At 34.0% G+C, this 14,417-nt stretch overlaps 2 protein-coding genes across 2 annotated transcripts; both read left to right on the top strand.

Annotated features, from left to right (window-relative positions):
- The first annotated feature begins 4,810 nt into the window (after window positions 1-4,810).
- Window positions 4,811-6,794, top strand: LOC141347093 (small integral membrane protein 26-like). The gene is made up of 2 exons (XM_073852075.1): window positions 4,811-5,009; window positions 6,242-6,794. Exons 1-2 carry the CDS (start codon window positions 4,898-4,900, stop codon window positions 6,421-6,423), a joined length of 294 nt encoding a protein of 97 aa, XP_073708176.1. The 5' UTR covers window positions 4,811-4,897; the 3' UTR covers window positions 6,424-6,794.
- Window positions 6,795-6,924: 130 nt separating this feature from the next.
- dtd1 (D-aminoacyl-tRNA deacylase 1) lies at window positions 6,925-13,917 on the top strand. Its single transcript, XM_073852074.1, has 6 exons — window positions 6,925-7,805; window positions 8,121-8,211; window positions 9,559-9,794; window positions 12,014-12,111; window positions 12,255-12,421; window positions 13,605-13,917. Exons 1-5 carry the CDS (start codon window positions 7,763-7,765, stop codon window positions 12,408-12,410), a joined length of 624 nt encoding a protein of 207 aa, XP_073708175.1. The 5' UTR covers window positions 6,925-7,762; the 3' UTR covers window positions 12,411-12,421; window positions 13,605-13,917.
- Window positions 13,918-14,417: the final 500 nt, after the last annotated feature.

Raw genomic sequence — 14,417 nt, forward strand, 5'->3', positions numbered from 1 at the left:
AGTGGTCACATTATGAAACTTAAAGGAGGAATTCGCACGTATAGCACGAGACAGCTTGATAGCGTAAATAGCTTATTCTGAAAAGAGTGTATTTTTTCCACCATATTTTCTATTATCACTGTGCTCTCTGAGCCGAGCCTGACCAAAAAATTAAAATATAACAAGATGGTTCTTCCGTATTATTATAAACGTAAGAAAGAATGCTATGTGTACTATGGCAGAGTAAAAGCAAAGTCCCTTTAAGGCCTTAAAGGTATTCTATAGTATTTGGCAGAGTTTCTCTATGGCTCTGGTCTTTGGTAAAAGTCGCCAGCTCTGGTTGCCATAGAAACATTTCATGCGCGTTATTTTAATGCAGTGTAAACATCACAGACAACATTAATGTGACTGTTCATTTTCGATCTCATATTTTGTTGCTCATGTGAAATAAATAAATGTGCAAGGCTTTTTATTTCACATCACTCCTGAAGGAATCCATGATCACCGACCGTCCGTTTACGTTAACTCCTCCTGCGCTCTGCTTCTCGCTGCTGCGGTCACGCGACACGCGTTTTTATTTATTTATTTAATCTTCTTCTTTTTTTTATTTCCTTCTCACACTTTTCTTATCATAATTTTACAAGATGCAAGTTACAAAACACGTGCAAAGTGGTGACTGACACTGGAAGGTGCGATGTTCTCCGATCGACTCGGGTATTACACACAAGTTAAACATACCCGGGACCCGAAGTAATAGATTTGGACCCGACCCGGACCCGGCTAACCATTTAAAATATAGACCCGAACCCGTACGGGTCCCGGGTCGGGTCCCGGGTCCTCGGGTCTCGGGTCCTCTGTGAAGAGCTCTACAACTGACTACCATACAAGGATTTTTTTTTTTTTTTTTTATTATTATAAAACATTTTTTGAACTACTTTTTTCATCTATCTACAGACCAAACATTATTCAGACACTATATATATATATATATATATATATATATATGTGTGTGTGTGTGTGTGTGTGTGTGTGTGTGTGTGTATATATATATATATATATATATATATATATATATATATATATACCCCTGGCAAATTCTGACTTAAAGTTACTTTTACTCAACCAGCAAGTTTTTTTTTTTACCGGAAATGACAGGTTTCTCCCAAAAGATACTTGTACAAGACAATGTACAAGAGGCATCATTGTGGAAAAAAATATTTCTCAGCTTTTATTAAAATTTGAACAAAAAGTGGCATGTCCAAAATTATTCATACCCTTTGCAAACTGTCACAGTCTATGGGAAAATCCGAAGTTCTATACCATTCCAAATAGTCCAAGCTGTTCTAAAGCATCCTAATTACCCTGATTCATTGGGAACAGATGTTTTAATCAACTCAACAGTTGAAAAACAGAAGCTCTCTGCTGTTGGTTTGTGGACAGTCATGGCTAAGACAAAGGAGCTCACTGAGGACCTGCGGCTGCGCATTGTGGCTGCTCACAAGTCAGGAAAGGATTATTAAAAATACAAGACGTTCCGCACTGTGAAAAATCTCAGAGGACATGGTCGGAAGCTAAAAGTGACACCTGTGCTGGCCAGGAGGATAGTGAGAGAGGTAAAAAAAGAATCCAAGGATCACCACCAAGGCCATCCTGATGAATCTGGGCTCTGCTGGTGGCAACATCTCAAGACAGACAGTCCAACTGACACTGCACACCACTGGGTTCCACAGACGCAGACCGAGGAGGACACCACTTCTCCAGTTAAGGCACACAAAAGCCCGCTTGGCCTTTGCAAATGCTCATCTGGACAAAGAAGAAGACTTCTGGTCTTCTGTTTTATGGTCAGATGAAACAAAAATTAAATTGTTTGGCCACAATGTTGTAGCCTTTATTTGGCGTAAAAAAGGAGAACCCTTCAACCCTAAGAACACCATCCCCACTGTCAAACATGGTGGTGGGAATCTAATGTTTTGGGGGTGTTTTTCAGCCGGTGGACCAGGGAACCTAATCACAGTAAACGGCACCATGAAAAAGGAGCAATACATCAAAATTCTCAACAACAACATCAGGCAGTCTGCAGAGAAACTTGGCCTTGGGCACCAGTGGACATTTCAGCACGACAACGACCCAAAACACACAGCAAAAGTGGTGAAGAAATGGTTAGCAGACAAAAACATTAATGTTTTACAGTGGCCCAGCCAGAGTCCTGACTTAAATCCAATTGGAAATCTGTGGAGGGAGCTAAAGATGAGTTCAAGGAGACCCTCCAACCTGAAAGAGTTGAAGCTCATCGCTAAAGATGAACGGGCAAAAATACCAGTGGAGACATGCAAAAAGCTGGTCAGCAATTATAGGAAGCGTTTGATTGCTGTAATAGCCAATAAAGGCTTTTCTATTGATTATTGAGAAGAATAATTTTGGACATGCAACTTTTTGTTCAAATGTAAATAAAAGATGAGTAATATTATTTCCACAATGATGCCTCTTGTACAGTTGTGGCCAAAAGTTTTGAGAATTGCATAAATATTGGAAATTGGAAAAGTTGCTGCTTAAGTTTTTATAATAGCAATTTGCATATACTCCAGAATGTTATGAAGAGTGATCAGATGAATTGCATAGTCCTTCTTTGCCATGAAAATTAACTTAATCCCGAAAAAAAAATTTCCACTGCATTGTTAAGAAGGCTTCAGGGCGTCCAAGAAAGTCCAGCAAGAGCCAGGATCGTCTCCTAAAGATGATTCAGCTGCGGGATCGGAGTGCCACCAGTGCAGAGCTTGCTCAGGAATGGCAGCAGGCAGGTGTGAGCACATCTGCATCACAGTGAGGCCAAGACTTTTGGAAGATGGCCTGGTGTCGAGAAGGGCCGCAAAGAAGCCACTTCTCTCCAAAAAAAAACATCAGGGACAAATTGATCTTCTGCAAAAAGTATGACGAATGGACTGCTGAGGACTGGGGCAAAGTCATATTCTCCGATGAAGCCTCTTTCCGATTGTTTGGGGCATCTGGAAGAAGGCTTGTCCGGAGAAGAAAAGGTGAGCGCTACCATCAGTCCTGTGTCATGCCAACAGTAAAGCATCCTGAGACCATTCATGTGTGGGGTTGCTTCTCATCCAAGGGAGTGGGCTCACTCACAATTTTGGCCAAAAACACAGCCATGAATAAAGAATGGTACCAAAACACCCTCCAACAGCAACTTCTTCCAACAATCCAACAACAGTTTGGTGAAGAACAATGCATTTTCCAGCACGATGGAGCACCGTGCCATAAGGCAAAAGTGATAACTAAGTGGCTCGGGGACCAAAACGTTGACATTTTGGGTCCATGGCCTGGAAACTCCCCAGATCTTAAAACTTGTGGTCAATCCTCAAGAGGCGGGTGGACAAACAAAAACCCACTAATTCTGACAAACTCCAAGAAGTGATTATGAAAGAATGGGTTGCTATCAGTCAGGATCTGGCCCAGAAGTTGATTGAGAGCATGCCCAGTCGAATTGCAGAGGTCCTGAAAAAGAAGGGCCAACACTGCAAATACTGACTCTTTGCATAAATGTCATGTAATTGTCGATAAAAGCCTTTGAAACGTATGAAGTGCTTGTAATTATATTTCAGTACATCACAGAAACAACTGAAACAAAGATCTAAAAGCAGTTGAACAGCAAACTTTGTGAAAACTAATATTTGTGTCATTCTCAAAACTTTTGGCCACGACTGTACATCGTCTTATTATCTTCTGGGAGACGTCTGTGTCATTTCTAATAATAATAAAAAAAAACCTTGCTGGTTGAATAAAAGTAACTTTAGGTCAGAATTTGCCAGGGGTATGAATAATTTCTGGCTTTGTAAGTGAGGATAGCAAAATAAAGTAAACTGTAACATATTATATTAAAAAATTCTTCAAACAGTGGACTACTAGTCAAACTGATAAAGATTTTGGACCAAAAATTATTCAGACATTTTGACCTGACCATATTTTGCTTTAATTGCTAATGTGACCTTTTTACACCACATTGATTGGTAATTGCTTGACCTAAATTGGTATTATCTAATTGTGTACTTAAATTTAACACCTGACAGCTATTCAACCTAAATTATTACATACTTTTGCCATTGTCAAGATAACCTTGTTCTTACACAGTTTAACTCTGAGTTCTTGTCATATTTTATTACCATTTGCTAAACTATAGCGAAAAAACTGTGATAATGTGAGAAATGTTGAAGGTGTCTGAGTACATTTGGGTTTGACTGTATCTATCTATAGGCTACTACATAGCTATACTAATTTCATTTCTTACGTTAAAAACTTAAAGTCTTATTATAGAACAGAATTTAATATCATTAGGTATTAATTAAAATTGTATTATGTTATAGTCTACATCTTTTAAAGTCTCTAACGAGAAGAGGGCACAAAATGGACAGGAAACATCGACGCTATTTATCAGACTTTATATTAGTGGAATCTGGCTCCCTCTGGTGGTTTTGGTGACTGAACTCTACGTTCTATTACTAATAGCATTGTTATCTGACATGAAAATAAATCATGAAATGTTTAAATGAAATCGACTCGTCTAATTAGACAGCTGCGATTGGCTGCCTTTGGCCAGCGCTGAGAAAAGTAACAGATACCAAGTGACCGTCCTTCTATTTACTAATTAATCATAAGCCTGGACAATAATTTTCGTTTTAATATTTTTATTTTTAATAACACTTTTTATTTGAAATAATACTATTCTCACTGAGTATAATTAGATTGTGAACCTACGGTTTGATCCACACTCCGGAACAAAAGGTGGCGGTAGTCTGTTTATAAAACTGTTTAAATAGAAGAAGGAGGAGGAAGTGTCAACACGAGCAGCGTCCTTGTGAATATTATTGCCATCTTCTTCATTTCTGTCCAACATTTTTGACATTGTGTTGCAGATATGAAGTTTGATCCTGTCAAGTGGAACCGGAATGCGGCACTGATGTATGCTGTTGGAGTTTGGACCACGATTGGTTACGCATATTACAAATACACGATTGGAGACATAAAAGGTTAATTTTAAAATGGGTTCAGCCGGCATTTGTATCAAAAGTATTTAATTATTTTACGAACCTTTTGACTTAAAATGTATCATTGCAGCTTAAAATTTCACTGTGGGCATTTTTATACTAAATACACTACCCTTCAAAAGTTTTTGAACAGTAAGATTTTTAAGGACGTATTTTCTGCTCACCAAGCCTGCATTTATTTGATCAAAGTACAGCAAAAACAGTATAAAAATATTTAATTATTTGAAATAACTGTTTTCTATTTGAATATATTTTAAAATGTAATTTTTTCCCTGTGATTTCAAAGATGAATTTTAGCATTGATGAAAAATTAAAATTAATTAAAATTACATTTTAAAATATATTCAAATAGAAAACAGTTATTTCAAATACTTATTTGAAATAACTGTTTTCTATTTGAATATATTTTAAAATGTATTCAAATAGAAAACAGTTATTTCAAATACTTATTTGAAATAACTGTTTTCTATTTGAATATATTTTAAAATGTAATTTTTTCCCTGTGATTTCAAAGATGAATTTTAGCATCATTGCTCCAGTCACATGATCCTTCAGAAATCATTCTAATATTCTGATTCGCTGCTCAAAAAATTATGATGTTGAAAACAGCTGTATAGATTTTTTTTTTTTTTTTAGGTTTCTTTGATGAATAGAAAGTTCAGAAGAACAGCATTTATCTGAAGAAATCATTTGTAACATAGATGTATTTATCATCACTTTTGATCAATGTAAAGCATCTCTGCAAAATAAAAGTAGTAATTTCTAAAATGTATTTCCCCAAAAGAAAAAAATATACTGTGTATAATGTTACAAGCTTTTTACTTCAGATAAATGCTTATGTTTGGATCTTCAATTCATCAAATAATTACTCAACTGTTTTAAATAATGATGATAATAATGTTTCTTGAGCAGCAAATCCACATATTAGAATGATTTCTGCAGGATCATGTGACACTGAAGACTGGAGTAATGATGCTGAAAATTCAGCTTTGATCAAAAGAATAAATTACATTTTAAAATATATTCAAAATAGAAAGCAGTTAAATAGTAAAAATATTTCACAATATTACTGCTTTTGCTGTATTTTGGATCAAATAAATGCAGGCTTGGTGAGCAAAAGAGACCTTACTGTTCAAAAACTTTTGACTGGTAGTGTTTTAAACCTAATGTAATTTGTTGCACATAATTCTCTGTTTTGTTTTGTTTTTTTGTAGTTGAAAAAAAGGTCGTCGAGGAAGAAAACAATCCTAATGTGAAGACACATGAAACGAAACGCATTCAAACCACAATAATCTATAAGGAGGATTCTGTGCCACACACCACAATGCTTTCAAACTTCTACAAATCTACATATGGAAGTTATCCAGAGAGTCAAAAACAAGACGAAGACAAATAAGTACTGTTTGTTTGTTTTCTGACTTTTCTGATTAACTGTCATATTTTAAAATAAATATAAAAGTGGAATTAATGTTATGGGACACTAAACTCGTCTGCAGTCTAAATGAGGCAACAACAGAAATAAAATATTTTGATGATTGTCTTTGGAGTTTAAAAGGGAATATTGTGTTCACCCAAATGTGCTGAAATGTTTACAGTTTCCCACAGGATTTTTTGAGGCTGTGGTGGGTGGACCTCAGTCCCCCTAGGGGGGTCCGGGGGCATTGTTTGTAACTATACCTTATACCCTCAATACTGTGCTTTTGATTTGAAAAAGAGCTGGAAATGGGGTATAGAAACTGAAAAATACAACTTATGATAAACTCTAAACTTCTGTTGTGTTTATTGAAATGATTTTTTTTTTTATGTTTATGTGTTATTATTGAGGTTTTGTTTTACTAACAGGCTTATAAATAGGGTGGTGATGTAGTTTTAACATAGCTTTATTTACTACTGACCTGAATAAGATATTTCACATAAAAGATGTTTTCATATAGTCCACACGAGAAAATAATACATTTCTAAAAATGACCCTGTTCAAATGTTTACATACACTTGATTCTTAAAACTGTGTTGTTACCTGAATCATCCACAGCTGTGTTTTTTGTTTGTTTGTTTGTTTGTTTGTTTGTTTAGTGATAGCTGACCATGAGTCCCTTGTTTGTCCTGAACTGCCTGCTGTTCTTCAAAAAAAATTATTTTTCTGCATTTTTGTGTATTTGAACCCTTTCTAACAATGACTGTATGATCATGAGATCCATCTTTTGACACTAAGGACAGCTGAGGGACTCATACACAACTATTAAAGAAGGTTCAAATGCTCATTGATGCTTTAGAAAGGAAAACGATGCATTAAGAGCCAGGGGTGAAAACTTTTGAACAGAAGGAGGATGTGTACGTTTTTCTCATTTTGCCTAAATTTCATGTATTTTTCATTTAGTACTGCCCTTCAGAAGCTACAGAAGATACATGTTTTCTAGAAGACAAAATAAGTTAAATCCCGATCTTCAAATTTAAAAAGTTGTACTACTTAGCACATTTGAGAATAATAGTAAAGTCCTTATAACTATAAACACAAATGTAATACAAACTTTGAATGCAAATTACAGTCAGGAAATATATGAATTTCAAAGGAATAAATAATTCTAAATTTAAAAATAAATGCTTTATTTTACCTGAACATCTCGTCCACAAGGGAGCGAAAGCGTCAGTGCGCGCTGCCGCTCAGAGGGGCGGGGCTTCGTAGAACCCGGAAGATCAAAGTGTTCCAGTGTTACACATGACAGGAGACCAAAACAATGAAGGCGATCATTCAAAGAGTAACGAAGGCAAGCGTAACAGGTACGGCACTAACTACTCTCCTTATTTCACAGTGAATCTTGCTGTCAGCTTGACGCTCCTTGTAATACTGTCGATAAATTGTAAATGTAATACTGTCGGTATTGAAATGATAGTGAAAGCGCCATGCGCGCTCCATGCTTTAACACTTCAGCATTTAAAAATTTTAGCATTTGCGTTTTAAAATATACACTGATGTTGAAGTCTATGCATTAGATCTAACTGTTTAGATCAGCACTATATATCATGTTAAGTATGCAGCTCGTGTTACAGTTACTTTACTGTACGGTGACGTCATTCATACACTTTCCGAAACAGTTGGGGAGGAGCAGATCAGTTCCATAGGAAAAGGACTCTGCGTCTTACTTGGCATCTCAGTGGAGGACACACAGAAGGATGTTGACTACATGTAAGTACTGATGTCTGGCCAAAAATCAAATAGGCAGTGAGTTGTATATAATATAATAACACGTAAAATAATACTTATTATTATTGTAATAACATCAAATAATAATGAACTGCATTGCCATTTATGCATGAAATTTATTTATTAGTATTTATAATGTTAACATTATAAAACCAGGGTCTATTTTTTGGAGACCAGGTATTTCATTCATAAATCCAGGTCTGTAAGTGAAATGCATATTTAGGCATTTATATCCCAAAGATGTTACACTGTTACGTGAAATACACTACCAGTCAAAAGATTTTTAATGTTTTTTAGTCTCGTCTGCTCACCAAGCCTGCATTTATTTGATCCAAAATAAAGCAAAAGCTGTAATATTGTAAAATAGTTTTACTGTTTAAAATAACAGCTTTCTATTTGAATATATTGTAAAAAGTAATTTATTCCTGTGATCAAAGCTGAATTTTCAGCATCATTACTCCAGTCTTCATTGTCACATGATCCTTCAGATATCATTCTAATATGCTGATTTGCTGTTCAAGAAACATTTTTTATATTATTATTGTCAATATTTAATGCGGTTGAGTACATTTTTTTTCAGGATTCTTTGATATATAAAGTGAGAGTCAATATAATACTTTTATTTAACAAGGATGCTTTAAATTGATCAAAAGCTATGATAAAGGCATTTATAATGTTGCAAAACATTTCTACTTTTTAAAAAAGGCTGTTCTTCTGAACTTTCTATTCATCAAAGAAACCTGAACAATTCTATTCAGCTGTTTTCAAAATGTTTTTTTAGCTTCAAATCAGAATATTAGAATGATTTCTGAAGGATCATGTGACTGTAGTAATCATGCTAAAAATTCAGCTTTAAATCACAGGAATAAATTACATTTTAAAATATATAAATAGTAAAAATATTTCAAAATTTCACTGTCATTTTCTGTACTTTGGATGAAGTAAATGCAGGCTTAGAGAGCAGAAGAGACTTCTAAAAAACATTAAAAATCTTACTATTCAGAAACATTTGACTGGTAGTGTAAGTTCAATTAAATAGTTGAAAAGAAAAAAGATCACATGGACTCAGTAATAAAAGTAGTTGTGAGCATTTTTCTGTGAGTAAGAAGTCTCTATGCTCTTTAGAACTGTTAATACAATTTTTAAAAAACTGTTTTCTATTTAAATGTATTTTAAAATGTAAATTTCAGCATCATTACTCCAGTCTTCAGTGTCACATGAACCTTCAGAAATCATTCTAAATATGCTACTCTTTCTATTTTAATGCTGCTTACACTGACCATATCAAATATTGTCCATAAGTCTGATCAGTATGATGTTGTTTATCAGGGTACGCAAGATTCTTAACTTGCGTCTGTTTGAGGATGAGAACGGCCGCGCCTGGAGCCGCAGTGTGATGGACAAAGAGCTAGAGGTGTTGTGTGTGAGTCAGTTCACTCTGCAGTGTATCCTCAAGGGAAATAAGCCTGATTACCACTCTGCCATGCCGGCTGAACTGTCCCAGCCCTTTTACAACAACATGTTGGAGCAGATGAGGGAAACATATAAACCAGAACTCATCAAAGGTAAGGGTAAACCAGCCAAATGTTGAAGGTTACATTTTCCGATTAGGATTTGCGCATGATTTAAGGTATTTGCTACATTAAATGGATAGTTTATCCAAAAATTACCATTTTACTTGCTGTTTTGTCATTTCAAATCTGTAGAACACAAAAGGAGACATTTTTTCCCAATGGTTTTGTGCAAGCTAATGGCGAGTGTGATTGGCCGAACTATTCCTTCAATATTATTAGTCACTGATACATTAATCAAATGGTAATTCAGAAATTTACAATTTTACTAAGAGGACAGCTAGAACAGTGGTTCTCCATTTAATTTCTTACCTTTATTTATACAGCGCTTTTAACAATACGGGTTGTGTCAAAGCAACTTTGTGAATTAATGAAGCTTATTTATTATTTTTTTTAAAAGAATAAATGAATAGCCTATTATATTTTAGAGTTGTATTAATTTTATTACTTGTATTAAAACTACTAAATTAACATATATCAGCCAATGTGCTTATATGTGACCCTGGACCACAAAACCAGTCTTAAGTCGCTGGGGTATATTTGTAGCAATAGCCAAAAATACATTGTATGGGTCAAAATTATTGATTTTTCTTTTATGCCAAAAATCATTAGGAAATTAAGTAAAGATCATGTTCCATGAATATTTTTTGTAAAATTCCTACTGTAAATACATCAAAATGTAATTTTTGATTAGTAATATGCATTGTTAAGAACTTAATTTGGAGAACTTTAAAGGTGATTTTCTCAGTATTTTGATTTTTTTGCACCCTCAGATTTCAGATTTTCAAATAGATGTATCTCGGCCAAATATTGTCCTATCCCAACAAACCATACATCAATAGAAAGCTTATTTATTGAACTTTCATATGATGTATACATCTCAGTTTTGTAAAATTTAACCTTATGACTGGTTTTGTGGTCCAGGGTCACATATATGATCTTACATTTAAGTGTCAACAAAATACTAAAAGTATTCTATTTGAAATAGTTTTTTGACAGTTTGGTTTAATAATTGATAACCTGATGACAGACTAAGCAGAATCCCAGTAAAGGAGATTTATCTGAAAGGTGAATTTATTATATCATTTATATACAGGACTATGAATATATACACATATACACTACCAGTCAAAAGTTTTTGAACAGTGAGATTTTTAATGTTTTTAAAGAAGTTTCTTCTGCTCACCAAGTCTGCATTTATTTGATCCAAAGTACAACAAAAAAGTAAACTTTTGAAATATTTGTACTGTTTAAAATAACTGTTTTCTATTTGAATATACACTACCAGTCAAAAGTTTGGACAAACTTCTCCATTAAAGAGAATGGGGAAGTGTGTCCAAACTGATAGTGTATTTTAAAATGTAATTTATTTATGTTATTTCAAAGCTAATTTGCTGCTCAAAAAACATGTATTATTATTTATATGTTAAAAACAGCTGAGTATAATTTTCTTTCAGGTTTCTTTGATAAATAGAAAGTTCAAAAGACACAGCATTTATAGGAAAAAAATTAAAAACATACTTGTTAAATAAAAGTATTTATTCCTATAATATATTTCCCTATATATATATATATATATATATATATATATATATATATATATGCATGCTGACTCTGCACTTTTTAATAGTATAGTGTATAATGTTAAAAAAGCTTTTTTATTTCAGATAAATGCTGATTTTTGGATCTTTCTATTCATCATAGAAAACCAAAAACTGTTTAAAATATTGATGATGATGATAATAATAAAATTGTTTTGTTTTTTTGTGCACAAATCAGCATATTGGAAGGATTTCTGAAGGATCCAGTGACACTGAAGTCTGTAGTAATGATGCTAAAAAATTTAGCTTTGATCACAGAAATGAATTACATTTTTCATCGCATATTTTCAAATAGAAAGCTATAGAAAGTTATTTTAAATTGTAAAATATTTCACAATATTATGTTTTTGCTGTATTTTGGATCAAATAAATGCAGGCTTGGTGAGCAGAAGAGGATCATTTAAAAAAAAACATGAAAAATCTTACTCTTCAAAAACCTTTTGACTGGTAGTGTACATATTCACTTGTATTAAAATTACTAAATGAATATATAATTAAAAAAAAAACTCATTTATATAGTTAAAATTAATTGAAATGCTAAAAACATCTAATCATATATTTTTTTCACCAGGCTAGAGTGTTGGTTGTTAACCAGCTTGTATTGTGTTTTAGATGGGAAGTTTGGTGCAATAATGCAGGTACACATTCAAAATGATGGACCGGTGACCATTCAGCTGGAGTCTCCTGCTGCCCCTACAGACCCTAAACTGGTATCCAGCTTTGATTCACAATGAAATACATGTCTCATTATTATCTTCTACAGAAACTGTATATTCTTTAGTTCTGATTACTTGCTTTGGGACTGTATAAACCTACAAACCGGTTTGCTTCTCTTCCTTTTTTCCTACTTCAGCTGTCCAAACAAGAGAAGCAACAGCAGCGGAAAGAAAAAACACGGTCAAAGGGCCCCTCCGAGTCCAGCAGAGAGAAGGCCGCTCAGCGCTCGAGAGCAGACCCCAGCGCCAGCAGCGGAGCAGAGGGAGATGTGTCCTCAGAACGGGAACCATAGATTACCTCACGGTACACTTACAGCCACAGCCGTACCACTAGTCTATTTTTTCTCATAATTGACCATATGCATGGATTACCTCCTTGTTTTAGACAAGCCAGCTAAGTAATTTCCGGTCAAATGTACTGTGCCGTAATAGAAGTGTACTTTGCTCGTTTTCTCTACATAATCCATTCACAATCGAAGAAAAGTTTAGTCTAAGAGGACCAAACGTTCATGTATACTGTTTCAAGAATGACAAACGCAGGTTACATTTTTTTTAAATCAGCTAAATATGCACAAATCATTGCTCTGATTGACAGTAATAACTGGACAAAACATCTGACAAGCTGATGTCAAAAAAAAGAGCTGTGCGTTAATTTTTTCAGACTCAATTCAGAGTAATGAAACTATAGCAGTAACAAGTTAGTGTTCATTAAATAAAGCCTATTTAATAGCTTTTAAAGTTTAAGATAAAGCTTATAAGATGTAGTTATTAAGTTCCATAAAATATTTCAAATTCATATCAATTTATATTGAGTGCATTATTTAATTCTTAAACCATTAGTATTTAACTTATTACATTTGTAGTGAACTATATAGAAGTATTTAAATAATTCACCCTTATAGGCTGTTTGTGTCTGAGCTTATTTATTTATTTACTGACTTTCTGCACTTGCTTCACTATAAACTTCAGTGTGGTAAAAGTACTACAATTTATTATACTAGTAATTTAATAATGAATCAAAAGACGTCTTGAAAAAATGAGGGAGTTGAAATGGCAGCTGCAGCCAATGATTGATCCTCTGCTGCCATCTTCTGGTTATATGAGTAACTTCATGTCATTTTTATCTTAAAAAGTTGCTTTTCATGAAAAAAAAATTCCATGTTGTCTTTATGAATGAAAAGTGAATCTTTGAAGTAAATTTTATTGCACAGCTGTAGAGTTGAAAAATAATCTCAAGAGTCCACCTATATATAGCACATATAAAATGAGTTTCAGCAAACGTTTACAAGCTGGCTTATCATTATGCGGACGTTCTAAAGAACGCTTCGTGCATATGGTCATTTGAGCGATTGATGGGTACATTTATATAAGTTGTTTTATTGCTATCATTGAACTGAAACAAGCTCCAGGCGATATTCTTTGAAGATTGACACCAAATAGCACAGTCTGCTCATTGAATTTCTTTGTTGTTGTTGTTTTTGTTTAAGGTTTTTGCAATTTGCAGTTCTCTCCAGCTTCCAGTGGAATGCTGCTGTCTTCTTCAGGGACGTCTCTCAGTGGAGCTTATACCGCTGACTCTCTGTCTTATTGCTGTCCCTATTCAATGTAGTGCCCAGTCTGAATTTCTTATGATTGTGTATAAAGACAAGACAAGAACAAGTGGCAGCTCCACGTTTACCAGTCGAAAAAAAGACTCAGGCACACATCAGTGGTATTTTAGCACCACTTTAAACACAACATCTCTAAATATTTACTATGCCATCTAATTTATTTAAATGTATCTCTGTGATGTTTTTAAATAAAAACAGAACAGAAAAATGTGTTATTGTTAGTTATTCCATAGCAGGTAAGTAGTATTGTTCTTTATACATAATGCCATTCATTAGGGACCTAATTTGAAATTTAGGTTACACTTGAGTTTATAATCTTAGAATACAGCGTGACCAACCAAGCAAAAGGACAAAGAAGCTTTTGTGAGGCAACCTGCTTTACTGCATGGGACTTTAAGTAGAAAAAAAGCAAAAAAGGACACTACCAGTCAAAAGTTTTTGAACAGTGAGATTTTTAATGTTTTTAAAGAAGTCCTGATCCAAAGTACAGCAAAAACACTAAAATGTTTAAATATTTTTACTAATAACTGCTTTCAATTTGAATATATGTTAAAATGTTATTTATTCGTGTTATTTCAAAGTTTTCAACGTTTTTTAGCATTATTACTTCAGTCTTCAGTGTCACATGATCCTTCAGAAATCATTCGATCATTCTAATATTCTGATTTGCTGCTCAGAAAACATTTATTA

The sequence above is a fragment of the Garra rufa genome, chromosome 12 (assembly GCF_049309525.1).
Source record: "Garra rufa chromosome 12, GarRuf1.0, whole genome shotgun sequence".
In the NCBI taxonomy this organism is placed as follows: Eukaryota; Metazoa; Chordata; class Actinopteri; order Cypriniformes; family Cyprinidae; genus Garra; species Garra rufa.